Source organism: Bombina bombina, chromosome 5 (genome assembly GCF_027579735.1).
Source record: "Bombina bombina isolate aBomBom1 chromosome 5, aBomBom1.pri, whole genome shotgun sequence".
Classification (NCBI taxonomy): domain Eukaryota; kingdom Metazoa; phylum Chordata; class Amphibia; order Anura; family Bombinatoridae; genus Bombina; species Bombina bombina.
The window spans coordinates 502,595,930-502,623,302 of NC_069503.1; the positions used below are offsets into that span (position 1 = coordinate 502,595,930).

General features: G+C 41.7%; 1 protein-coding gene across 1 annotated transcript in view; it reads left to right on the forward strand.

Annotated features, from left to right (window-relative positions):
* The window catches only part of ANLN (anillin, actin binding protein), a 130,238-nt gene that overhangs the window by 15,010 nt on the left and 87,855 nt on the right, over positions 1-27,373 (forward strand). Inside the window, exons 2-4 of the mRNA XM_053714413.1 lie at positions 10,848-11,001; positions 11,535-11,828; positions 13,196-13,506. Of these exons, the coding sequence (XP_053570388.1) occupies positions 10,848-11,001; positions 11,535-11,828; positions 13,196-13,506 (759 nt within the window). The remainder of the gene's footprint in view (positions 1-10,847; positions 11,002-11,534; positions 11,829-13,195; positions 13,507-27,373) is intronic.

A 27,373-nucleotide genomic window follows, 5' to 3' on the forward strand; every position in this document is an offset into this window, starting at 1 on the left:
ATTGTCACTAACTGACAGTTTTTGCAGGATGTACCTGGTACGTCAGTTGTCATTAAGGGGTTAAAACAATAAATATTTTGCAGACTGTCCTTTTTAACCTTAAAGGGACATAATACTCAAATGCTAAATCACTTAAAACTGACAGGAAAATATTACCTGAGCATCTCTATGTAAAAAAGGAAGGTATTTTACCTCACAATTTCCTCAGCTCAGCAGAGTAAGTTCTGTGTAAAAAGTTATACTCAGCTGCTCCCAGCTGCAGGTAAAAAAAAAAATAAAAAAATGAAGAAATGAACAGCAGCCCATCAGCAGTGCTGAGGTCATGAACTCTTACTGTGATCTCATGATATTTGATTTAACTCTCATGAGATTTCATAGTAAGCTTCCTTTACCTGATTGGTGAAATAATATGAGAGTTCACGAGGCTCATCCCCTAAGATGTCCCAGGACAGACACACTAAAATGCTGCTTAGAAATCCTTAACAATGGGAGGTGGCTACTGAGGAACTTTTGAGGTAAAATATCTTTCTTTTTTACATAGAGATGTTCAGGAGATATTTTCTAGTCAGCATTTTACAGCTATACTGCATCACTTTCAAGTGTTTAAACATTTGGGTATTATGGCCCTTTAATTATTTTAACTATTAACAAAGTCGTTAATTGTATTTAACTATAAACGCATTCTCTCATATAACAGCAGTAGTGTATTGAACAGTAAGCTTTCTCTGTCAGTATTAAAAGTGTAGTAGTGTAAGTGCATCAGTCAACAGTGCAATGTACAGTATGTTAGCAAGAGGACAGTAAACGTCCTTTTCTGCAGTTTCCTAATAGATTTGAAGGGATATGAAACTTTTTTTTTTTTTTTCCTTCATGATTCAGATAGAGAATGCTATTTTAATAACGTTCCCATTTATTTCTATTTCATTTGTTTTGTTCTCTTGGTATGCTAGGTATTTTGTGTTTCATGTTCCTGGCACATCGGCGATCTGAACATTATTAGAATATATTAACATGTAATGTTGTAATTTAAGTTTTTTTTTTTTTTTGCTGGTCAAAATTTACTCACCAGTTTTCTGTAGTTAGAGGAACCGATTTTGAGACCACAGGGCTTGCATCTTCCATTCTGTTAACAAAATCTCCATAGTTTAATTTTAACAGAAATAAGATAACAAATTGGGGAGAGATGTGGCACTGATCTTTAGGTTTTCAGACTTAAAGGGACACTGTACCCAAAAATGTTATTTCGTGATTCAGATTGAGCATGAAATTTTAAGCAAATTTCGAATTTACACCTATTACATTTTCTTCATTCTCTTGGTATCTTTATTTGAAATGCAAGAATGTAAGTTTAGATGCCGGCCCATTTTTGGTGAACAACCTGAGTTGTCCTTGCTGATTGGTGGATAAATTCATCCACCAATAAAAAAGTGCTGTCCAGAGTACTGAAACCAAAAAAAAGCTTAGATGCCTTCTTTTTCAAATAATGATAGCAAGAGAACGAAGAAAAATTGATAATAGGAGTAAATTATAAAGTTGCTTAAAATTGCATGCTATATCTGAATTACAAAAGAAAAAATGAGTGTATAATGTCCCTTTAAGTTCATTACTTGACTTACTGTTTTGCATATGAGATTTCTATGACTATACTTTATTTGGATAATTGGTAAAAAACAAACAAACTGTTAAATCTGATTCTGTTACATAGAACTAAATAAAGAATAATACAGTATATTGATATTTAATATTGTTTAAAGTAGGGATGCACCAAAATTTTGGTCGCAGAAACATTTTGGCCAAAAATGGCACTTTCATTTTTTGCCTGTTTTTTTTTTCTTGGTAACATTATTGTGTAGCATATTATTGTTTTAAGATATTTTTGTCCAATGTTACTGTGTTACTTTCTATAAAAGTGTGAACTTTTTTTTTTTTAGTCTAATTATGCAAAAAAAAAGAAAAAAAAATATTTTACAATAATTTGAGAAAAAAGATATTTTCGGTATTTGTTTCGGTTTTAGGCCAAGTGCATCCTGGATTTTCGGGTTCAGTTTCAGTCCAGAATTTCTATTTCGGTGCATTATATAGATAGATATAGATAGATATAGATATATAGAACTTTTGCACAAGCACAAAGCTTATTTTAAACAACTGTGCAAGACTACATAGTATATGTGTTTTTATTGGCTTATGATTGTCACATGATACAGGAGGTCTGACATATATATTGAAGTAAATTTTGAAATGTGCCAGAAATAAATTTACTTCTCATTACTGTATTGAACTTGATCCTATTAAAAGAAATAAAAAATTGCCCCAAATTATAGTATTTAACCTCTCAGCTGTTCAAGAGAATTGCATTGCTTTGGAATGTGTTGCAGCTCTCTGGTAGTCAAGGGGTTAACACAAGCAATGGTAAACATATTCATTTATTTGATATAGTCTAGATCAGGGCTTGATACAGATCTAGGAGCACGGCCAAAAATGTAGGAGCCAGATATTTCCTTAATATGAGGAGAGTCCACGGCATCATTCCTATCTGTTGGGAAATACTGAGCCTGACCACCAGGAGGAGGCAAAGACACCCCAGCCAAAGGCTTAAAGGGACACTGAACCCAATTTTTTTCTTCTTTCATGATTCAGATAGAGCATGAAATTTTAATCAACTTTCTAATTTACTCCTATTTTTTTCTTAGTTCTCTTGTTATCTTTATTTTAAAAGCAGTAATGTAAAATTTAGCAGCAAGCCAATTTTAGGTTCAGCTGTTTATAGTGTATCTAGATGCAGCTCTTACTCTTTGACAAGTACTGTCTGTCCGAGTTATGAGACCTTTTGGGTCTTCTTCCATTGTCTCCGGGTGAGTAAGATCTCTTTTTAGGGATCTGTGTTTTCGGGTGGTGGTTGTTCCCTGCGGGGACTTTGTTTGGCTCAGGGTTTTCTGGAGCTGGGTAGGCTTAGTGCCTTTTTCTTTGTGTCCTCTGCTTGTGCGGAGGTGATAGGGAGACTAGTCTTGCTAGTAGGATTTTTTTTTTTTGGGACCTCGAGGTATCCCTTGGTTGTCCTGAGGCTTTGAGAAGTATCTGAATACGACTTCTAGCCTTGCTCCTTGGAGAATTGGACTTTAGATAGGGGTGGTTCCTTCCTTTGGTCGGGGGCTTTTGAGTTCTTCTCGCTATCTGGATTCTCTGGATATGCATCCATATGCCTTTTGTCTGTCTTTTTGGCCAGTTGGGGTGTTCTAGGGTAAGGTTTGCCTGAACTATTAGGTGCCCGGACCTGTTTTTCTCCCTTAGACTTCCAGTTGCTGAAGCTTCGTTTGGCCTTTTTCCTGACCAGTTTTGGGTGTTTTTGGAATCTTGGATCTCAGGGCTGGTCGGGTTGTTCCAAAGTTGTGGGAACTTGGGCTATGTCCTTATTCCATCTACCTGACCTGGTCATGGTTGGCCAGGTTTTAGGAGTATTTTTTACTCTTTGCCACAAGAGTAGCCCATGTCATCTAGTGAAAAATGTGTGGCTTGTGCCTCAAGGGTTGTTGGTTCATACCCAGCTGCTGACGCTGGATGTCCAATATCTGGTGCGCCTTAGGGTTGCATTCCCCCGGTCAGCTTGTCAATGTTCCAGTGGATGCTCTGCAGGCAAATGGGTTGGCTGTGCCTCTGCTTGGCATGCTACTTGTAGGGGGATCCTTTTCTAGGACATCTGTGTTGGGAATTTATCTTCCGGTGGTTTTGGGCCTTGAGGAGTTGCTGCCCTTCCGGCATCATCCCTTTTTTTTTTTTTTCTTTTCTCTAGGGGATATTCTCCTCCCTATGGAGATGGAGTCTTTACTTGGGGATTCTCCTAAATGGGAGATGGAAAGGATGGATTGGTTCCCCCTGGGTTCTTGCTGGCTTCAAGTCAGACTTGTTGGGCCTTTATTTTGATAGATCCTTAGGTCTATGGCCTTTGTTGTCTTTTTTCAGAGTCGTGTTGTACTTGTACTCTGTGGGGATGGCTATGCTATCCTTACTTGTTCCTGTACCTGTTTCGGGATTCTTTTGTTCCCCTGTCTTGGATCCCTGAGGCTGGATTGGTCCAGCTGGGTGTGGGTCTACAGGTCAGGATGGCCGAGCGGTCTAAGGCGCTGCGTTTGGGTCGAAGTCTCATCTGCTTGTGTGGGCTCGTTGAGTCTATCCTGTTAGCTCAGTCTGTTAAAGTATAGATTATCCTTTCAACTTGCTCCATTGATTTCAGAAGAGGGTTAACTCTTCCTTTGTGATTTTGAGGGTATACTCGGGGGGCCTCGATTAAGGTTTTGTATTCTTTTTTTAGGGACCTGTGTGTAGGTCTGGCGACTTAGGTTGCCTGGAGCATGCCCTCTATCCAAGGGATGCTTTTGTGGTCTGTTTTCTCGCTTGACTTCTTCTTCTTCCTCGCAAGTACCCTCTGTTTCATCCTGTTATGGACTCTGTGTTCTCAAACTTGGGGTTTTTCACCTGGGTGTAGTGCACACTTTTTCATGCTCGAATGCCTTGGGTTTTCTATGGTCGGACACTGGGAGGACTTTGCCTCTTCAGTTGCATTCCGTGCTTGCAGGATGTTGGAGAGACGTCTGTTCTGTCTCTGTGCCCGGGATTTGCTTGGTATAGGCGTGGCCTCCTTTCCCTGTTTAGGTCCCTTTTGGGTCTCTGTGTGCTGGGCTCACTCTTGGAGGTGGTTTTTTTTTTTTTTTTTTTTTTTTTCATTAGGGGACCTTTTTGGTTTAATCAGTTCTCCTTTGCCTTGTTTCCTTGAGAGTTTCGACTGGTGTCCCTTTCATTTGTGGGGGCTGAGCGGTGGGGGATTGTGTGACGGTGTCTCCTGGAGGACTGTTGGCTCAGTAGAGTCCGTTTTGCGGTCTCTACTTTGGCTTCTGGATTAACTGCGAGTCCTTTCATTTTATTTTTGATCCGGATGGATGGGTTTAATTTGTTTTTCCTTAAGGTCAGGTATGTTAGATTTCGTCTTAAAGTTTTTTTCTTTTTTCTAGTTCATTTATTGATCCTTCGGGACAAATTTTCTTGGACCTTGAACAGTTCCAGATTGCTCTTATACCAGGCTGGCACTGGTCGGGCGCTTTTTCAGCTGTTACCAGGGTTCATGTCACCTTTGTGGTGCTGAGGATACATCTAGGCCTATTCTATGGACTCCGGGCTTGGATCCTACTGATGTATGAGGTCTTTGGTTTATATGCAACTTCTCCGGACGGATGGTTGTGCGTATCACTCTAAGGGTGGTCGATTCGGGCTACTCGCCTGGGCTATGATTCTTCTTCAGGTACCCAAGACTTAGAACCGTTATTTCCTTTAAATGGAATTTGGGAGTTGTGTGTGTGACCTGTTTTGGTCTTATGTGCCGGGTGATTAACGTTTGGTTTTCACTCGATGTTCTTCCGGATGCTGACTTGCTAGCTTAATGCACTCTTTCTTGCGATGGCGGAGCTTCATCCTTCCCCACTTTTGGGAGAGGGGGGAAGATCGTCTGGTCAGGTGTGCGGGCATGTTTTTTTCTGTTCAGATGTTCATGTTACTCTGAGAGCTGGTGTGCAGGAATTCCCTGCCTTCTGTGGGAGTTGCAACTCAGTTTGGTAGTTTCCTTCAATAATAGCTTTTTCAAGCTCTCTGACTGTCGTCTATTTCAGCTAATACCCTCGGTCGGACTAGGGTCTTTGCCATTCGGGTGTGTTGCGTCCTCTATGCTACGCAAGCCTTGTATTATCAATTCCTTCGGGTACTGATGTTACCCTGCCTGGGTATCACGTGTTGCCGCTTGCCTACGAGATTTCTTGCGTTCCATTTCACTGGATGCTGATTCTCAGACTGTTTAGGAGTCCTTTGTGACTCTTGAGTTTGAGGCTATTAAGATTGTCAGATCTATTGACTTTAGAGGTGCTCTCCTCCTTGGAGGGGAGGCAGTTAGGGTTCTCTTTGAGATTGGATTTTTTTCATCGTCCATTGTCGAGAACCCTCGTCTCTGTGTGGATGGTTCGGTTCTCACTTGAAGTTGTGGTCCCGTGAGCCCTCTTAGTTGGGGCTAGGACTCTTGAGAGATGCCTCTTTGACTTGGGCTCAAGCTTTAGGCCTTTCTGACGGGCCCCTACTTGTCTTCTGGTGCATTCACAATGTTCCTGTAGACTCTAGGTGCTTTTCAACCGGGTTGGCCATGTAGCCAAGGGGTCTCCCCTCTATATGGTAGTTTTTTTTTTTTTTTTTTTTTTTCCCCTGTTCATTCCCTTCTCTTTCAGGGTAGGGTTTGGGTTCTCTGGTTTTGGAGTCACCTTAGTATCGTGGAGTCCTGGGGGTACTTGGTCCTGCCTTGCAGGGTTTTTTTCCCTTCCTGTGTTTCAGGTTCCTGGGAGGGGAGCTGTGATGCAGTGTATGGTTCCTCCGTTCCCGCAGCAGAAGACTAAGGGTTTTGCTCCAGTGGTGGCTTCCACTACGTGTATCCAATATATGGATGCTGAGGCTTTTGGGGGACTTCTTCCCTTGGGAAGTGTGCCTTTTTTTTTTTTTTTTGTCCACGACTGCGTGTAAGGGATCTTGTACCCGAGCAGCATGTTTTTTTGACTCACGGTAGCATGCCGTTTGTAGCAGCGGTCTAACAGGGGATTTTGTTCCTCGTTGATCCTCTCTTCTCTCCTGTAGTCTGGGACTCTTGTCTTCGATCTTTGGGCTGGGAAGGTTAGGGATTGGTTACTCTATGCAATGTTGACCATTCTGCTGTTGGCCCTTTTCTTGAGGGAGGACTTTGGATGTCGTCCTTTCTACTGGTGCCGGGATGGGACGCTTCTTGGAGCTGCTATTCGGTGGGCTGTACGCCCTTGGAGCTGGACAGCTAGCTCAGCATACTATTGCACTGTGGCTACTCTGCACATGTTTTACTGGAACCATCCACAGCGATTTGCTTAGTGATGGTGTATCCAGTTACAGCAACTTGCTTTTGTCTGGATGCTAACTAGCTTGACGCACCTTTAGGAGGTTTTGAGTTAGCAATAGGGTCAGCCTTCCTTTTTGAGGCTGGTCTTTGAGAGTTCCTGTTCAGGCGTTTTGAGTTCTCTGCGAGAGCTCTGTTCTAGTTGCTGGGATGTCCTGTTCCTACTGTCTCCGCCTATCTAGCCTCCAGATCTAGATATGTTATGGAGCATCTGGGGACTCACGAATTTCCTGGAGTACCGTATGAGATTGGGGGACATGAGAAGTTTCGAGTCCTTTTGAGGACATGTTCCCTGTGTATGTATCTTCTTTTTGGGTCCTTGTGTTCTAGGGAGTTGTCTCCCTGGGTGTTGCCTTTGTATAGACAACCTTGGGTTGGTTTTAGGTGTTGAGCCGGGTACCTTCTTGGTTGTCGTGTCCTGTGGTTGTTTGGACCTGAAGGACTCTGGGTCTGCGTGGTCTCTAGTTCGGCTGTGCCGTTGGTGTAACTGATGTGCAGTTACCTGGGCTTGGGTTTTTTTCTGTGTCATTAGTACTTATTTTTTCATTTTTGTGTGTTGAGTAATTCAGGCTGTGGTGCAGCTGTGGACTCTTCCCTTTTAAGAAGAAAAACATAAATTATTCTTACCTGATAATTTAATTTCTCCAACATAGGTGTGTCCGGTCCACGGCGTCATCCTTACTTGTGGGATATTCTCTTCCCCAACAGGAAATGGCAAAGAGCCCAGCAAAGCTGGTCATATGATCCCTCCTAGGCTCCGCCTACCCCAGTCATTCTCTTTGCCGTTGCACAGGCAACATCTCCACGGAGATGGCTAAGAGTTTTTTGGTGTTTAAATGTAGTTTTTATTCTTCAATCAAGTGTTTGTTATTTTAAAATAGTGCTGGTATGTACTATTTACTCTGAAACAGAAAAGAGAAGAAGATTTCTGTTTGTGAGAGGAAGATGATTTTAGCAAACGTTACTAAAATCGATTGCTGTTTCCACACAGGACTGTTGAGATGAAGTAACTTCAGTTGGGGGAAGCAGTTGGCAGACTTTTCTGCCTGAGGTATGATGGCCACATTTCTAACACGACTTGGTAATGCTGGAAGGCTGTCATTTTCCCTATGGGGACCGGTAAGCCATTTTCTTAGTTTAAGTATAAGAATAAAGGCTTTATAAGGGCTTAAAAAACTGGTAGACATTTTTCTGGGCTAAAACGATTACTTGCTAAGCATATTTGACAGATTATAGCGCTTTATAGTTATTATAATCTTGGGGATTGTTGTTTAAAAAACGGCAGGCACTGTATGGACACCTTTTTCAGATGGGGGCCTTCTCTAGTCATAGGCAGAGCCTCATTTTCGCGCCACTAATGCGCAGTTGTTTTTGGAAGGCAAGGCATGCAGATGCATGTGTGAGGAGCTAAGATCCACTGAAAAAGCTTATAGAAGGCGTCATTTGGTATCGTATTCCCCTCTGGGCTTGGTTGGGTCTCAGCAAAGCAGATTCCTGGGACTGTATAGGGGTTAAATGTAAAAACGGCTCCGGTTCCGTTATTTTAAGGGTTAAAGCTTTCAAATTTGGTGTGCAATACTTTTAAGGCTTTAAAACACTGTGGTGAAATTTTGGTGAATTTTGAACAATTGCTTCATACTTTTTCGCATATTCAGTAATAAAGTGTGTTCTGTTTAAAATTTAAAGCACCTTGGACCTTCAACCTAGCTTATGTTTTCCCACCGTTTCCTCTCATTCCCAGGCTGGTAGCCAGGATCAACCAGGAGAGGGCTTTGGTGATCTTGATAGCTCCTGCGTGGCCACGCAGGACTTGGTATGCAGACCTGGTGAATATGTCATCGGCTCCACCATGGAAGCTACCTTTGAGACAGGACCTTCTTGTTCAAGGTCCATTCGAACATCCGAATCTGGTTTCTCTCCAACTGACTGCTTGGAGATTGAACGCTTGATTTTATCAAAGCGTGGGTTTTCAGATTCTGTAATAGATACTCTGATTCAGGCTAGAAAGCCTGTAACTAGAAAAATTTACCATAAGATATGGAAAAAATATATCTATTGGTGTGAATCTAAAGGATTCCCATGGAACAAGATAAAAATTCCTAGGATTTTATCCTTTCTACAAGAGGGTTTGGAGAAGGGATTATCTGCAAGTTCTCTGAAGGGACAGATTTCTGCGTTATCTGTTTTACTTCACAAAAGGCTGGCAGCTGTGCCAGACGTTCAAGCGTTTGTTCAGGCTCTGGTTAGAATCAAGCCTGTTTACAGACCCTTGACTCCTCCCTGGAGTCTTAATCTAGTTCTTTCAGTTCTTCAAGGGGTTCCATTTGAACCCTTACATTCCGTAGATATTAAGTTATTATCTTGGAAAGTTTTGTTTTTGGTTGCAATTTCTTCTGCTAGAAGAGTTTCTGAGTTATCTGCTCTGCAGTGTTCCCCGCCCTATCTGGTGTTCCATGCAGATAAGGTGGTTTTGCGTACTAAGCCTGGTTTTCTTCCGAAAGTTGTTTCCAACAAGAATATTAACCAGGAGATAGTTGTACCTTCTTTGTGCCCGAATCCAGTTTCAAAGAAGGAACGTTTGTTACACAATTTGGACGTAGTCCGTGCTCTAAAATTCTATTTAGAGGCCACTAAAGATTTCAGACAAACTTCTTCTTTGTTTGTTGTTTATTCTGGTAAAAGGAGAGGTCAAAAAGCAACTTCTACCTCTCTTTCCTTTTGGCTTAAAAGCATTATCCGTTTGGCTTATGAGACTGCCGGACGGCAGCCTCCCGAAAGAATCACAGCTCACTCCACTAGGGCTGTGGCTTCCACATGGGCCTTCAAGAACGAGGCTTCTGTTGACCAGATATGTAAGGCAGCGACTTGGTCTTCACTGCACACTTTTGCCAAATTTTACAAATTTGATACTTTTGCTTCTTCAGAGGCTATTTTTGGGAGAAAGGTTTTGCAAGCCGTGGTGCCTTCCATTTAGGTGACCTGATTTGCTCCCTCCCTTCATCCGTGTCCTAAAGCTTTGGTATTGGTTCCCACAAGTAAGGATGACGCCGTGGACCGGACACACTTATGTTGGAGAAAACAGAATTTATGCTTACCTGATAAATTACTTTCTCCAACGGTGTGTCCGGTCCATGGCCCGCCCTGGTTTTTTTAATCAGGTCTGATGAATTATTTTCTCTAACTACAGTCACCACGGTATCATATGGTTTCTCCTATGCATATTTCCTCCTGTACGTCGGTCGAATGACTGGGGTAGGCGGAGCCTAGGAGGTATCATATGACCAGCTTTGCTGGGCTCTTTGCCATTTCCTGTTGGGGAAGAGAATATCCCACAAGTAAGGATGACGCCGTGGACCGGACACACCGTTGGAGAAAGTAATTTATCAGGTAAGCATAAATTCTGTTTTTCTTCTGAAGGGAAGAATCCACAGCTCCCGCCCGTGTTTTTATCTATGAGGCGGCTGTACATTTTTTGTTCTTCTGGCACCTTTTTTCACCCTGATATTTCTCCTACTGTTCCTTGTTCCCGTGGCAGAATGACTGGGGGATGAGGGAAGTGGGGGAGGTATTTAAGCCTTTGGCTGGGGTGTCTTTGCAGCTGTGGACTCTTCCCTTCAGAAGAAAATTAAATGATCAGGTAAGCATAATTTATGTGTTGTTTTTTTTTTTTTTTTTTTCTCTCTCTCGTATCATGGCATGTAAGAAATTTACATCATCTGTGCATGCAGGGCCCTGCACATCCAACATTGGTTATTGTGCGCACACACCATTTAATGTTTATTATTGGGTTACAAAAAGCTCACAGAGCCAGCTGTCAGGTTAGGCCCAGTGGACGCCCTTCTGTCTGAATTTCATGAGTACTGGTTTAGATCACTTAAAAAATCATTTATTTACTTTTCAGAAACTGCTAGAAAGAACGCGAGCCAGGAGAGAGAACTTGCAGAAGAAAATGGCTGACAGGCCAACTGCAGGCGCTCGGTCAGCAGTGCTAAATAAAAGGCCTAGAGAGCCACTTTCAGAGACAAATCGTCTGTCTCCTGCACCTGTTGAAGAAGGTATTTTTTTTTTTTTTTTTTATAAATGCCTTATTGTTGGTGTGAAAATGTATTTTAAATTTGAGTCAGATAAAAAAAAAAAAATTAGAAGCTTTAAAAATGTAGTTTCCATGGTTTTTTTTTTTTCTTTCTTGCAAACAACTTTCCAATTTACTTGTATTACCAAATTTGCTTCATTCTCTTTGTACCATTTGTTGAAGGAGCAGAATGCACTGCTGGGAGCTGAACACTGGGTAAGCCAATGGCAACATACATATGTGCAGCCACCAATCAGCAGCTAGATCCCAGAGGTACATTGCTGCTCCTGCGGCTTTTCAACAAGTGATACCAAGAGAAAGAAGCAGATTAGAGAATAAATAAACTTTTTTTTTTTTACTAAATTTTTCATTATTTAGTTAGTCTTTTTTTTTTTTGTCCTCCAATATTTGTTGCACAAATTATTATTAAATCTGTTTAATTATTCACTACTGAAGTACTCCGGTTTAGGACCTAAATCTATTGGATTGTGTCCATCTCTTTATTTATTTTTTAAGCTAAGCCCAGTTCAAAACCATCACCTTCAAAGAAGCGCTGTTCAGATAATGTTGAGACACCGGCTTCAGGTTCTGAGAATAGGCAACCAAAAAGTCCAGAAAAGCCTGCAATTCATCAGACATCTGAAGTGGTTTCACACCTTCAAACAAGGGTAACCAGTCCGATCTCCCAAAGCCAAATGTTACCCAAAGATGAAGAAAAGCAGAGTGAAGAATCTGAGGCCCAAGGAGAAAATTGTGTAAAGACACGCATGCAAAAACTAGCCCAACAGAGGCGGTATTGGGATAATGATGGTAAGTGTTGAAGTCATGTCTGGTTATTAGTTGTAAATCTAAATAAACCGGAAAAAGTAGAGTACAAATAAAATGCACTTCCTTGGTAGTGTTTTATTAAAAAAAAAAAAAATCCCCTCTACCCTACCATGTTGAACCTCTGCTTTAGGGATTAGACCTATAGTTAAAGTTGTACATCCAGGAACAATGCAAGGGACCCACTGGTGAGCTTATCTGGTGCAGCATACTTAAGTATCCACCAATCATTGGCTATGTCCTGCTTAGGAATCGCACAGGACTTTGTTGCATGACTTAAATATCAGGAATTCTATATAAAAATAAAATGTAATAAAAAAAAATAAAAATAGTATTTTATTTCTCCATACTTAGAATAGTAAATTGTTTATTACACGGAGATGAAAAAAATATAAAGCGCTTAAAAAAATGACTTGCAGTTTACTTCCAAATCTCATGATGCCTTACAATTTCCTTCTATGTAAAATATCTGTTCTGAAATACTTTACCATATTGGATGGTGTGTTGTGCTTGAGAGTTCTAGACTATGTTTTCAATTGCTGTTGTGCAGTTTAGGCTGAAGTAGCTTGACATCTCTGTTTTCAAAATGGAGGGTATTGAGGGTAAAACTGTGTCACTGCCGCTACTCATTGACTCAGTGGTTGTGTCTGCTCAGGATCAGCAGTTTTCTATGAGTTTAACCCGCTTTCGGGTTAAACAATCTTGCATGGTCAGTAACACATTTGAATGATTAGAGCATATGATATTTGCATTGCAATAATGTTACTTTTTAATTTTGTCCTATGAATGTATACCTGGAAATATATATTATATATATATATTGCACTTTTTTTTTTTATTTCAGTCCTCTTACACTCCATTTAAATTGTGTATGTGTGTATTAAATGTATCTTTTACATTGAGCCAGCATTCACAGTTAATAGAAATTAGAAAGCAAGACCCAAAGCACATCCAGGAACATGTATGTATGTATTGCCCTAGCCAGCACTCTCCAATATTCTAATAATTAATACTACAGGGGATCAGTATGAAATAGGTGGTCTGAGTCGGCACAGATCAAATCACACATATGGCATATATAAAACACATTTATTAAACACATCTAAAAAAAAAAACCATATACATAAAGTTATGGTGCATCTAAAATAATTAAAAAAACACCAATGGCCATGGTAAAAAAAGAGACCTAATTCTAATAGGGATAAGATAATAATAGACTTAATGCCCAAGTTGTCTGTCCGCCCAGGTAATCCTTTATCTCTCTCTCTATCTCTCTCTATCTCTCTATCTGTGTGTGTTTTATAAGGTTTGTGCATATGATAAAAATATTTTTTCTTGTCTGGCGTTTTTAGCTAGTCCACCAAGTTCACCCCCATCACCTATGCCACCCAAGCAAATTGTGGCCTCTCCACCAAAACAACAAACTCCTGCTATAAATGCTGATACTCCAATGGGCCGGAGAGGACGTTTTGCCAACCTTGCTGCTACAATTGATTCCTGGGAAGATGATCTAAGTCATCCATGTGTCAGGCCGAACAATGCACAAGAAAAGCCTGGTACTGCTTGTTTATCAAAGCCATCCTCTACTAGTTCTACATCTGTCGGCATCAATAGCCACACTGTAAGGCAGGATGCTGTAAAAGCTGCAGTCTCTGGTACACGGGTATGTATTAATCTTTACAATCATAATTTGTAATCTGTTTACCTATCTTAGTTTTTTTTAAGTCATTACATGGTATGTCTATTAACTAGTTTTTATTTTGACAGATGAAATGTGTGCTTATACCTATATTTTATATGCTGAGATGCAGCTATCTGTTAAACTGCAGTATAGTTCATTTACTTATGTATATGATTTTGCATATAGTCACAGTTTTTATAAAAAACTAGTTCAATAAATTAGTCATCTGTAAGCTCCATAATGTACTGTCCAGACTGCTCCACTTAAGGGGACTTGAAGGGGGGTGGGGTAGCCTTTGCAGTGTACTATAGTAAATATGAATAATAAAGTAGCTTAACAGTAGCTTAATTCCTTTGTTTTGCAGTTTCTTTGGAGATCTTTTGTTTTCTTTAAAACAAAATTGATTTAACTCTAGTTTCAGAAAGCCTAAAGAGGATCAGTATTTATTTGTAAATGGTTTTAGATCTCGTTTAAACCCTGGGATTTATAGCTTGTGATCTGTTCTCATTTTATTTTATGTGTTGTATACCCGTGAAGGGAAGAGTTTTGTTTGTGTATTTTGTTTTCTTTTGCAAAAAGACACAAGGTATAATGTGTTTTCCTATAAAGAGCTTTTGTGTAGTAAGAAAACATTGAAATGTACTTTCATTATTTGTGTTGCTGACTTTTCATGTAATTTCCACACATTATTTGATCTCTGGTTGGCTAAAGGGGATAAGACAAATACAACAAAACAAATTACTTTAATGTCTGTCTTTTTTTTAAAGGGACAGCAAAGTTTTAAATTAGACTTTCATAATTCAGATAGAGCATGCCATTTTAAACAGTTACAATTTAATTCTTTTATCAAATGTGCTTCCTTCTCTTGTTATCCTTTGTTGAAAATCACATCTTGGTAGTTTCATGACCAGCAGTGCATTACTGGGAGCAAGCTGATCATTGGAGGCTGCACATATATCTCTTGTCATTGGCTTACTCTGTGTTCACCTAGCTCCCAGTAGTTCATTGCTGCCCCAAAGCCTACTCTTCAGCAAAGGATACCAAGAGTACAAAGCAAAACTGATGCTAAAGGTAAATTTGAAAGTTGTTTAAATTAAATGTTATGCTCTGTATGAATCAAAAGTTAAAAGGGACAGTCAAGTCAAAATTTAAACTTACATGATTCAGATAGGGCATGCAATTTTAAGCAACTTTCCAATTTACTTTTATCATATTTGCTTTGTTCTCTTGGTATTCCTTTTTTTAAAGCTAAAATAGGTAGGCTCATATGCCAATTTCTAAGCCCTTGCAGGTCGCCTCTCATCTCAGTGCATTTTGACAGGTTTTGGAGCTGATTAAATGTATAACACCATTGCAAGGCTTAAATACGTAGTTCAAGCCTGTAATTATAGCACTGTTATATAGTTCAAGACTGTAATTATAACACTGTTATATAATTATAATTACTGTAATTATAGCAATGTATATAACACATTAGAGCATTTGCTTTTTGCAGTTTTATGTCTCATTGTCTACATTCTGAAGTTTTAATTTTAAATCGGTGTCTTCTCTGCTACCTTTGTGACGAGCTAGGAACTTAGTCACAAAACACTTTTTTGTTACTTTTCTTTTTCAAGATACGATGAGTCCACAGATTTCATCCTTACTTGTGGGATATCGCCTCCTGGTCAGCAGGAGGAGGCAAAGAGCACCACAGCAGAGCTGTATATATAGCTCCTCCCTTCCCTCCCACTCCAGTCATTCTCTTTGCCTGTGTTAGTGATAGGAAGAGGCAAAGTGAGGTGTTATAGATTCTTCAATCAAGAGTTTATTATTTTTAAAGTAGTGCCACAGTGTGCTACTTTGTTCTGGGGTGTAGCCTAGACCAGATCAGTCTCTATAGTTGAGCATTTGGTGGCTTTAAAGCAATGGGAACTTGTGGGACATTTATTCTCACTGCGCCTCCCATAGACATTATGCTGCCCTGTTTGTAAAAGTCTGAGGGAGTAAATGCTCAGTACTTTTTGTTTCCACAGGCCAATGTGGGGGAGAGAGCTTCACAAGCCGGGTGAGATGCCTTACTGCTGGGCAGACTTCTAAGGTAGGTGCTAAACTTTATTTTCTGGAGTTATACAGGTTTGGTATGTACACAGAAAAGATTTGGCACTCTATATATGGAATATCCCTGGAATGGGGGTAAGTTTTTAAATGGCAGTTCTGTAATTCAGAAGCAACACATCTCTTCCTTCTATATGTCTCCCAGCGGCTTATAACTAGTTTAACAGCCGACAGGGAGAGTTATCCTATTTCACTATTTAGGTGTTATATAGGATTCTTGTGAGGATTTTATACATGATATGTTGCATATCCCTGTGTCTTACGGTTTCTATTGCTGAAATTGGAAGCCGAGAGGCAGGGTGATCCTATTTAGGCATAATGTGCTATAACATAATGTTGTTAGTTCATGTTCCAATGTTTTATATTGTAAAATAGATATGGGAACTGACTGGGAGAGTTATCCTGTTTTAGTAAGAGATACAGGATTGTTGCATGTCCCTTTTCATACTGGTGCCCCTGCTCACTTCGGCTTATGTTTGAAATTATCAGCCGACAGGGAGATTTGTTTAGTACCATTCATGCATGTATTTCACTTGTTGGGTGAGTTTACTGAGATGGCAGCCGGCAGGGAGATTTGTACCTATCAGCTTGTATTACTTTGAGTGCTGACTGGGGGTTTACTTATTTTTTTCTTGGTCTCCCGGCTGCTCTATTTGTTTTTGCAATGTTTGTCCGCACAGGAGATTGAGCTTGATACGCCCACGATGGGTGGAGCTTCGTTACACGCCATTGTGTGCGCGCCACTTGACTAATTATTGATCTCCCGGCGGCTCCATTTTTTTTCTTCACAATAATTGTTCGCACAGGAGATTGAGCTCGATACGCCCACGATGGGCGGCGCTTCGTTACATGCCATTGTGTGCGTGCCATTTGGCTAATTTCCTCTGACGGATTGCTGGATGCCTCCTCGGCTGTGTTTTACAACATACAGCTGAGAGGTTTTTTTGCGCCGTTTGGACAGTCTTTTGAGTGAATGGGACACCACGTTGGGCAGAGAGGCGTCACAAGTAAGACAATTTCCAAATAAACTGTTAAATGAATTAGACATGCTGGTCTTTCCTGAGTGAAATAATTGGAGGTGCAGCTGCTAAAATTTAAAAGTGAAACCGTGAAAGGTTTAAAGGGACACTGTACCCAAAATTTTTCTTTCATGATTCAGATTGAGCATGAAATTTTAAGGAACTTTCTAATTTACTCCTATTATCAAATTTTCTTCATTCTCTTGGTATCTTTATTTAAAATGCAAGAATGTAAGTTTAGATGCCGGCCCATTTTTGGTGAACAACCTGAGTTGTCCTTGCTGATTGGTGGATAAATTCATCCACCAATAAAAAATCGCTGTCCAGAGTACTGAACCTAAAAAAGCATAGATGCCTTCTTTTTCAAATAAAGATAGCAAGAGAACAAAGAAAATTTGTTAATAGGAGTAAATTAGAAAGTTGCTTAAAATTCCATGCTCTTTCTGAATTACAAAACAAGAATTTGGGGTTCAGTGTCCCTTTAACTGATTTTCTGTGTTTTTGTTTTATCAGTTGCATAACGCAGTGCATTTGTCATTGGCAACTGTCCCATACATTTTGATCCTTGTATGTTATGTCTTGATTTTAATGTGGAACATTCTCAGATGGTTCTGTTCCCCATGTTTTAAGAGAAATCCTTTGCAAAATTGGTTGCTATAAGCATCATTCTGACACTTGGCAATATTTTATGCAATTCTTGCCTCTAGTATTTTTAAATAAATTAAACATGCTGTTGAGAAGTTTCTTTAAATAAAAGACCCTGCTCGGAGAAATAACTAGTTCCTGTTTAAGATTAAGGTGAAAGTAACACTTTTTATTCAGTGTCCCACGATGGATGCCCTTTCCCTGATGAGTTACAAATCGCCTCGCCTATATCTTAATCGGCAGGCGACCAAATTTGCTTGTTACTTTTCTGAAGGGTAACTTCGTTATGCAATATTTGCACGCAAATATAATTTAATTTTGCACAGATAAGTAAATAGACTCAGTTTTGCGGTTAAAGAGACAGTAAGGGTTCATTTTTATTAAGACATTACTGCTGTTTATTTGTGTGAATTCATCCTTTGTGACTTAGGATGGAACAAAAGCACACAACAATAGAGTTGCCTTTATAATTTAAAGAGATACAGGACAGAATTTGAGCTCTAAATTAACTAATTCATTTATTACAGATGCTTCTTTGCAGATTACCAAATTGGCGGCCAAGAGTCGGGGTTTTCCATCTTAGCACGCAGAGCCTTATGGTTGAAATCCTGGTCTGCGGATGTGTCATCCAAGTCTAAGCTTTTGGCTATTCCCTACAAGGGGAAGATCCTGTTTGGGTCTGACTTGAAGGAAATTATTTCTGACATCACGGGGGTAAGGGTCATCTCCTCCCTCAGGATAAGAAGTCCAAACAGAGTAATTTTTGCTCCTTTTCGAAATTTCAAGGGAACACCCCCTTCCTCTACACAGGAAGGGAACTATTTGCAAAACAAGGCCACCTGGAGACCCAACCAGTCTTGGATCAAGGGTAAACAATTCAAGAAGCCTGCTGCGGCTCCCAAATCGACATGAAGGGTTGGCCCCCGATCCGGTACCGGATCTAGTAGGGGGCAGACTGTCTTTCTTCATCCAGGCTTGGATGAGAGATGTTCAGGATCCTTGGGCAATAGATATAGTGTCTCAGGGATACAAACTGGAGTTCAGAAGCTCTTCCCCCAGAGGAAGGTTTCTTCTTTCATGATTATCTGTAGACCAGATAATAAGAGAGGCGTTCTTATGCTGTGCAAGAGATCTCTCCTCCATGGGAGTAATCTGTCCCGTTCCATTTCAGGGACGGGGGTTTTCTTCAAATCTGTTTGTAGTTCCCAAAAAAGTGGGAACTTTCAGACTTATTTTAGATCTCAAGAGTCTAAACAAGTTTTTCAGAGTTCCATCTTTCAAGATGGAAACTATTCGTACCATTCTTCCATTGATCCAGGAGGGTCAATTTAGGACAGCAGTGGATCTGAAGGATGCATATCTTCATGTTCCCATCCACAGAGATAATCACAAGTTCCTGAGTTTTGCCTTTCTGGACAAACATTTTCAGTTTGTGACTCTCCCTTTCTGTCTGGCCAAGGCGCCCATAATTTTCAATAGTTCTGGGGTCTTTATTGGCAGCGGTGCCTTGCCTGGACAATATCTTGATCCAGGCGTCATCATTTCAACTGGCAAGGTCCTATTCCGACTTTGTGCTTTCCTTCCTAAGGACCCACGGGTGTAAGGCAACCCTGGAAAAGAGTTTAGTTCCTCAGACTAGAGTACCCTTTCTGGGAACTCTAATCGACTCCATTTCAATGAAGATTTTTCTGACGGAGGTCAGAAAATGAAAAATTCTGAATACATATCGAACCATTCCGTCCAATCCTCATCAGTCAGTGGCTCAGTGCATGGAGGTTATCGGATTGATGGTGGCGGCAATGGACATCATTCCGTTTGCTCATTTTTCATCTGCAATTAAGCATGCTCAAGCAGTGGAATGGAGATTATACAGATTGTCTCCTCGACTGCATCTAGATCAGGAGACAAGGGACTCTCTCTTCTGGGGTGGTTGTCACTGGATCTTCTATCCCAGGGAAAATGTTTTCGCAGACCCTCATGGGTGATGGTGACAACGGATGCTAGCCTGTTAGGATGGGGTGCAGTCTGGAACTCCTTTAGGTCTCAGGGTGTGTGGACTTAGGCAGAGTCTCTCCTTCCCATCAATATCCTTGAGTTTAGAGCTCTATTCCATGCGCTTCGGGCTTGACCTCAGTTGGCCTCTGTCCAATTCATCAGATTCCAGTCGGACAATATAACAACGGTAGCTTAAATCAATCAAGGAGGAACAAGGAGTTTCCTTAGCGATGACAGAAGTAGCCGAGATAATACAGTGGGCGGAGTCTCACTCTTGCCATCTGTCTGCGATTCACATCCCAGGGGTGGACAACTGGGAAGCAGATTTTCTGAGCAGACAGACATTTCATCCGGGAGAGTGGGAACTCCATCCAGAGGTATTTTCCAGCCTGATTCTCGGATGGGGCAGGCCGGAGTTGGATCTCATGGCATCTCGCCAGTATGCCAAGCTTCCGAGGTCCGGGTCCAGGTCCAGGGATCCCCAGGCCGAGCTGATAGATGCCTTGGCAGTGCCTTGGTCGTTCAACCTAGCTTATATGTTCCCTCCATTTGCTCTCCTTCCCCGGGTGATTGCTCGAGTCAAACAGGAGAGGGCATCAGTGATCCTCATCGCCCCTGCGTGGCCTCGCAGGACTTGGTATGCCGATCTGGTGGACATGTCATCTCAGCCACCGTGGAAGCTCCCATTGAAGAAAGACCTTCTCATTCAGGGCCCCTTCCATCGTCCGAATCTAGTTTCTCTGCAGCTAACTGCTTGGAGATTGAACGCTTAATTTTGTATGAGCGTGGATTTTCTGATTCTGTCATTGATACCTTGATTCAGGCACGTAAGCCTGTTACTAGAAAGATTTGCCATAAGATATCGCGTAAATATCTTTATTGGTGCGAATCCAAGGGCTACTCATGCAGTAGGGTTAGGATTCCCAGGATTTTGTTTTTTCTCCAAGACGGATTGGAGAAAGGGTTGTCAGCAAGTTCCTTTAAAGGACAGATGTCTGCTTTATCTATTTTGTTACACAAGCGTCTGGCAGAGGTTCCAGATGTTCAATCTTTTTGTCAGGCTCTGACTAGAATCAGGCATGTGTTTAGACCAATTGCTCCTACTTGAAGTTTGAATTTAGTTCTTAAAGTTCTTCAAGGGGTTACGTTTGAACCTTTGCATTCCATAGATATTAAGTTGTTATCTTGGAAAGTTTTATTTTGGTTGCAGAGTTTCTGAGCTTTCGGCATTACAATGTGATTCTCCTTATCTTATTTTTCATTCTGATAAGGTGGTGTTTCGTACCAAACCTGGTTTTCTTCCTAAGGTTTTTTCAAATAAAAATATTTATCTGGAAATTGTTGTTCCTTCCTTGTGTCCTAATCCTTCTAAGAAGGAGCGTCTGTTAAATAATTTGGACGTGGTCCGTGCCTTGAAGTTCTCCTTACAGGCAACTAAGGTTTTTCGTCAATCATCTGTTTGTCGTTTTTTTCAGGGAAACGTAGGGGTCAGAAAGCTACGGCTACCTCTTTCTTTTTGGCTGAAGAGTATCATCCGCTTTGCATATGAGACTGCTGGTCAGCAGCCTCCTGAATGAATTGCGGCTCATTCCACTAGGGCTGTAGCTTCCAAAGGGGAATTAAAAAATGCTGCTTCTGTTGAACAGATTTGCAAAGCTACAACTTGGCCGTCTCTTCACACTTTTTTTCCAAATTTTACAAATTCGATTCCTTTTCCTCGGCTGAGGCTGTTTTTTGGGAGGAAAGTTCTTCAAGCAGTGGTGCCTTCCGTTTAGGTTTTCTGTCTTGTCCCTCCCGTTTCATCCGTGTACTATAGCTTTGGTATTGTATCCCACAAGTAAGGATGAAATCCGTGGACTCATCGTATCTTGAAAAGGAAATTTATGCTTACCTGATAAATGTATTTCTTTTTCGATACGATGAGTCCACGGCCCGCCCTGTTTCTAATGTGACAGGTTATTATATTTTTGTTAAACTTAAGACACCTCTGCACCTTGGCTTTTCCTTTCTCTTCCTAACTTTGGTCGAATGACTGAAGGGGGAGGTAAGGGAAGAGCTATATGTACAGCTCTTCTGTGGTGCTCTTTGCCGCCTCTTGCTGACCAGGAGGCGATATCCCACAAGTAAGGATGAAATCCGTGGACTCATCGTATCGAAAAAGAAATACATTTATCAGGTAAGCATAAATTTCCCTTTCTCCAACATAGGTGTGTCCGGTCCACGGCGTCATCCTTACTTGTGGGATATTCTCTTCCCCAACAGGAAATGGCAAAGAGCCCAGCAAAGCTGGTCACATGATCCCTCCTAGGCTCCGCCTACCCCAGTCATTCTCTTTGCCGTTGTACAGGCAACATCTCCACGGAGATGGCTTAGAGTTTTTTAGTGTTTAACTGTAGTTTTTCATTATTCAATCAAGAGTTTGTTATTTTCAAATAGTGCTGGTACGTACTATTTACTCAGAAACAGAAAAGAGATGAAGAATTCTGTTTGTATGAGGAAAATGATTTTAGCAACCGTAACTAAAATCCATGGCTGTTCCACACAGGACTGTTGAGAGCAATTAACTTCAGTTGGGGGAACAGTTTGCAGTCTCTTGCTGCTTGAGGTATGACACATTCTAACAAGACGATGTAATGCTGGAAGCTGTCATTTTCCCTATGGGATCCGGTAAGCCATGTTTATTACGATTGTAAATAAGGGCTTCACAAGGGCTTATTTAAACTGTAGACTTTTTCTGGGCTAAATCGATTGATTATTAACACATATTTAGCCCTGAGGAATCATTTTATCTGGGTATTTTGATATAATAATATCGGCAGGCACTGTTTTAGACACCTTATTCTTTAGGGGCTTTCCCCAAGCATAGGCAGAGTCTCATTTTCGCGCCGGTGTTGCGCACTTGTTTTTGAGAGGCATGGCATGCAGTCGCATGTGAGAGGAGCTCTGATACTTATAAAAGACTTCTGAAGGCGTCATTTGGTATCGTATTCCCCTTTGGGTTTGGTTGGGTCTCAGCAAAGCAGATACCAGGGACTGTAAAGGGGTTTAAAGCTTAAAACGGCTCCGGTTCCGTTATTTTAAGGGTTAAAGCTTCCAAAATTGGTGTGCAATATTTTCAAGGCTTTAAGACGCTGTGGTGAAAATTTGGTGAATTTTGAACAATTCCTTCATGTTTTTTCGCAATTGCAGTAATAAAGTGTGTTCAGTTTAAAATTTAAAGTGACAGTAACGGTTTTATTTTAAAACGTTTTTTGTACTTTCTGATCAAGTTTATGCCTGTTTAACATGTCTGAACTACCAGATAGACTGTGTTCTGAATGTGGGGAAGCCAGAATTCCTATTCATTTAAATAAATGTGATTTATGTGATAATGACAATGATGCCCAAGATGATTCCTCAAGTGAGGGGAGTAAGCATGGTACTGCATCATTCCCTCCTTCGTCTACACGAGTCTTGCCCACTCAGGAGGCCCCTAGTACATCTAGCGTGCCAATACTCCTTACTATGCAACAATTAACGGCTGTAATGGATAATTCTGTCAAAAACATTTTAGCCAAAATGAACCCTTGTCAGCGTAAGCGTGGCTGCTCTGTTTTAGTTACTGAAGAGCATGACGACGCTGATATTAATATCTCTGAAGGGCCCCTAACCCAATCTGAGGGGGCCAGGGAGGTTTTGTCTGAGGGAGAAATTACTGATTTAGGGAACATTTCTCAGCAGGCTGAATCTGATGTGATTACATTTAAATTTAAATTGGAACATCTCCGCATTTTGCTAAAGGAGGTATTATCCACTCTGGATGATTGTGAAAATTTAGTCATCCCAGAGAAACTATGTAAAATGGACAAGTTCCTAGAGGTGCCGGGGCTCCCAGAAGCTTTTCCTATACCCAAGCGGGTGGCGGACATTGTTAATAAAGAATGGGAAAGGCCCGGTATTCCTTTCGTCCCTCCCCCCATATTTAAAAAATTGTTTCCTATGGTCGACCCCAGAAAGGACTTATGGCAGTCAGTCCCCAAGGTCGAGGGAGCGGTTTCTACTTTAAACTACGCACCACTATTCCAATAGAGGATAGTTGTGCTTTCAAAGATCCTATGGATAAAAAATTAGAAGGTTTGCTTAAAAAGATGTTTGTTCAGCAGGGTTACCTTCTACAACCCATTTCATGCATTGTCCCTGTCACTACTGCCGCATATTTCTGGTTTGATGAACTGCTTAAGGTGCTCGATAGTGACTCTCCTCCTTATGAGGAGATTATGGACAGAATCAATGCTCTCAAATTGGCTAATTCTTTCACTCTAGACGCCTCTTTGCAATTGGCTAAGTTAGCGGCTAAGAACTCTGGGTTTGCTATTGTGGCGCGCAGAGCGCTTTGGTTGAAATCTTGGTCGGCTGATGCGTCTTCCAAGAACAAGCTACTAAACATTCCTTTCAAGGGGAAAACGTTGTTTGGTCCTGACTTGAAAGAGATTATCTCTGATATCACTGGGGGTAAGGGCCACGCCCTTCCTCAGGATCGGCCTTTCAAGGCAAAAAATAGACCTAATTTTCGTCCCTTTCGTAAAAACGGACCAGCCCAAGGTGCTACGTCCTCTAAGCAAGAGGGTAATACTTCTCAGGCCAAGCCAGCTTGGAGACCAATGCAAGGCTGGAACAAGGGAAAGCAGGCCAAGAAACCTGCCACTGCTACCAAGACAGCATGAAATATTGGCCCCCGATCCGGGACCGGATCTGGTGGGGGGCAGACTCTCTCTCTTCGCTCAGGCTTGGGCAAGAGATGTTCTGGATCCTTGGGCGCTAGAAATAGTCTCCCAGGGTTATCTTCTGGAATTCAAGGGACTTCCCCCAAGGGGGAGGTTCCACAGGTCTCAGTTGTCTTCAGACCACATAAAAAGACAGGCGTTCTTACATTGTGTAGAAGACCTGTTAAAAATGGGAGTGATTCATCCTGTTCCATTAAGAGAACAAGGGATGGGGTTCTACTCCAATCTGTTCATAGTTCCCAAAAAAGAGGGAACGTTCAGACCAATCCTAGATCTCAAGATCTTAAACAAATTTCTCAAGGTCCCATCGTTCAAGATGGAAACCATTCGAACTATCCTTCCTTCCATCCAGGAAGGTCAATTCATGACCACGGTGGATTTAAAGGATGCGTATCTACATATTCCTATCCACAAGGAACATCATCGGTTCCTAAGGTTTGCATTCCTGGACAAACATTACCAGTTCGTGGCGCTTCCTTTCGGATTAGCCACTGCTCCAAGGATTTTCACAAAGGTACTAGGGTCCCTTCTAGCGGTGCTAAGACCAAGGGGCATTGCAGTAGTACCTTACCTGGACGACATTCTGATTCAAGCGTCGTCCCTTCCTCAAGCAAAGGCTCACACGGACATTGTCCTGGCCTTTCTCAGATCTCACGGCTGGAAAGTGAACGTGGAAAAGAGTTCTCTATCCCCGTCAACAAGGGTTCCCTTCTTGGGAACAATTATAGACTCCTTAGAAATGAGGATCTTTCTAACAGAGGCCAGAAAAACAAAGCTTCTGGACTCTTGTCGGATTCTTCATTCCGTTCCTCTTCCTTCCATAGCTCAGTGCATGGAAGTGATCGGTTTGATGGTGGCGGCGATGGACATAGTTCCTTTTGCGCGCATTCATCTAAGACCATTACAACTGTGCATGCTCAGTCAGTGGAATGGGGACTATACAGACTTGTCTCCGAAGATACAAGTAAATCAGAGGACCAGAGACTCACTCCGTTGGTGGCTGTCCCTGGACAATCTGTCTCAAGGGATGATGTTCCACAGACCAGAGTGGGTCATTGTCACGACCGACGCCAGTCTGATAGGCTGGGGCGCGGTCTGGGGATCCCTGAAAGCTCAGGGTCTTTGGTCTCGGGAAGAATCTCTTCTACCGATAAATATTCTGGAACTGAGAGCGATATTCAATGCTCTCCAGGCCTGGCCCCAGCTTGCGAGGACCAGGTTCATACGGTTTCAATCAGACAACATGACGACTGTTGCGTACATCAACCATCAGGGGGGAACAAGAAGTTCCCTAGCGATGGAAGAAGTAACCAAAATTATTCTTTGGGCGGAGTCTCACTCCTGCCACCTGTCTGCTATCCACATCCCAGGAGTGGAAAATTGGGAAGCGGATTTTCTGAGTCGGCAGACATTGCATCCGGGGGAGTGGGAACTCCATCCGGAAATCTTTGCCCAAGTCACTCACCTGTGGGGCATTCCAGACATGGATCTGATGGCCTCTCGTCAGAACTTCAAAGTTCCTTGCTACGGGGCCAGATCCAGGGATCCCAAGGCGGCTCTAGTGGATGCACTAGTAGCACCTTGGACCTTCAAACTAGCTTATGTGTTCCCGCCATTTCCTCTCATCCCCAGGCTGATAGCCAGGATCAAGCAGGAGAGGGCGTCGGTGATCTTGATAGCTCCTGCGTGGCCACGCAGGACTTGGTATGCAGATCTGGTGAATATGTCATCGGCTCCACCTTGGAAGCTACCTTTGAGACGAGACCTTCTTGTTCAGGGTCCGTTCGAACATCCGAATCTGGTTTCACTCCAGCTGACTGCTTGGAGATTGAACGCTTGATTTTATCGAAGCGAGGATTCTCAGATTCTGTTATCGATACTCTGGTTCAGGCCAGAAAGCCTGTGACTAGAAAGATTTACCACAAAATTTGGAAAAAATATTTCTGTTGGTGTGAATCTAAAGGATTCCCTTGGGACAAGGTTAAGATTCCTAGGATTCTATCCTTCCTTCAAGAAGGATTGGACAAGGGATTATCTGCTAGTTCCCTGAAGGGACAGATTTCTGCCTTGTCGGTATTACTTCACAAAAAGCTGGCAGCTGTGCCAGATGTTCAAGCCTTTGTTCAGGCTCTGGTTAGAATCAAGCCTGTTTACAAACCTTTGACTCCTCCTTGGAGTCTCAATTTAGTTCTTTCAGTTCTTCAGGGGGTTCCGTTTGAACCCTTACATTCCGTTGATATTAAGTTATTATCTTGGAAAGTTTTGTTTTTAGTTGCGATTTCTTCTGCTAGAAGAGTCTCAGAATTATCTGCTCTGCAGTGTTCTCCTCCTTATCTGGTGTTCCATGCAGATAAGGTGGTTTTACGTACTAAACCTGGTTTTCTTCCAAAAGTTGTTTCTAACAAAAACATTAACCAGGAGATTATCGTACCTTCTCTGTGTCCAAAACCAGTTTCAAAGAAGGAACGTTTGTTGCACAATTTGGATGTTGTTCGCGCTCTAAAATTCTATTTAGATGCTACAAAGGATTTTAGACAAACATCTTCCTTGTTTGTTGTTTATTCAGGTAAAAGGAGAGGTCAAAAAGCAACTTCTACCTCTCTCTCTTTTTGGATTAAAAGCATCATCAGATTGGCTTACGAGACTGCCGGACGGCAGCCTCCCGAAAGAATCACAGCTCATTCCACTAGGGCTGTGGCTTCCACATGGGCCTTCAAGAACGAGGCTTCTGTTGATCAGATATGTAGGGCAGCGACTTGGTCTTCACTGCACACTTTTACCAAATTTTACAAGTTTGATACTTTTGCTTCTTCTGAGGCGATTTTTGGGAGAAAGGTTTTGCAAGCCGTGGTGCCTTCCATTTAGGTGACCTGATTTGCTCCCTCCCTTCATCCGTGTCCTAAAGCTTTGGTATTGGTTCCCACAAGTAAGGATGACGCCGTGGACCGGACACACCTATGTTGGAGAAAACAGAATTTATGTTTACCTGATAAATTTCTTTCTCCAACGGTGTGTCCGGTCCACGGCCCGCCCTGGTTTTTTTAATCAGGTCTGATATTTTATTTTCTTTAACTACAGTCACCACGGTACCATATGGTTTCTCCTATGCAAATATTCCTCCTTAACGTCGGTCGAATGACTGGGGTAGGCGGAGCCTAGGAGGGATCATGTGACCAGCTTTGCTGGGCTCTTTGCCATTTCCTGTTGGGGAAGAGAATATCCCACAAGTAAGGATGACGCCGTGGACCGGACACACCGTTGGAGAAAGAAATTTATCAGGTAAACATAAATTCTGTTTTTCTCCAACATAGGTGTGTCCGGTCCACGGCG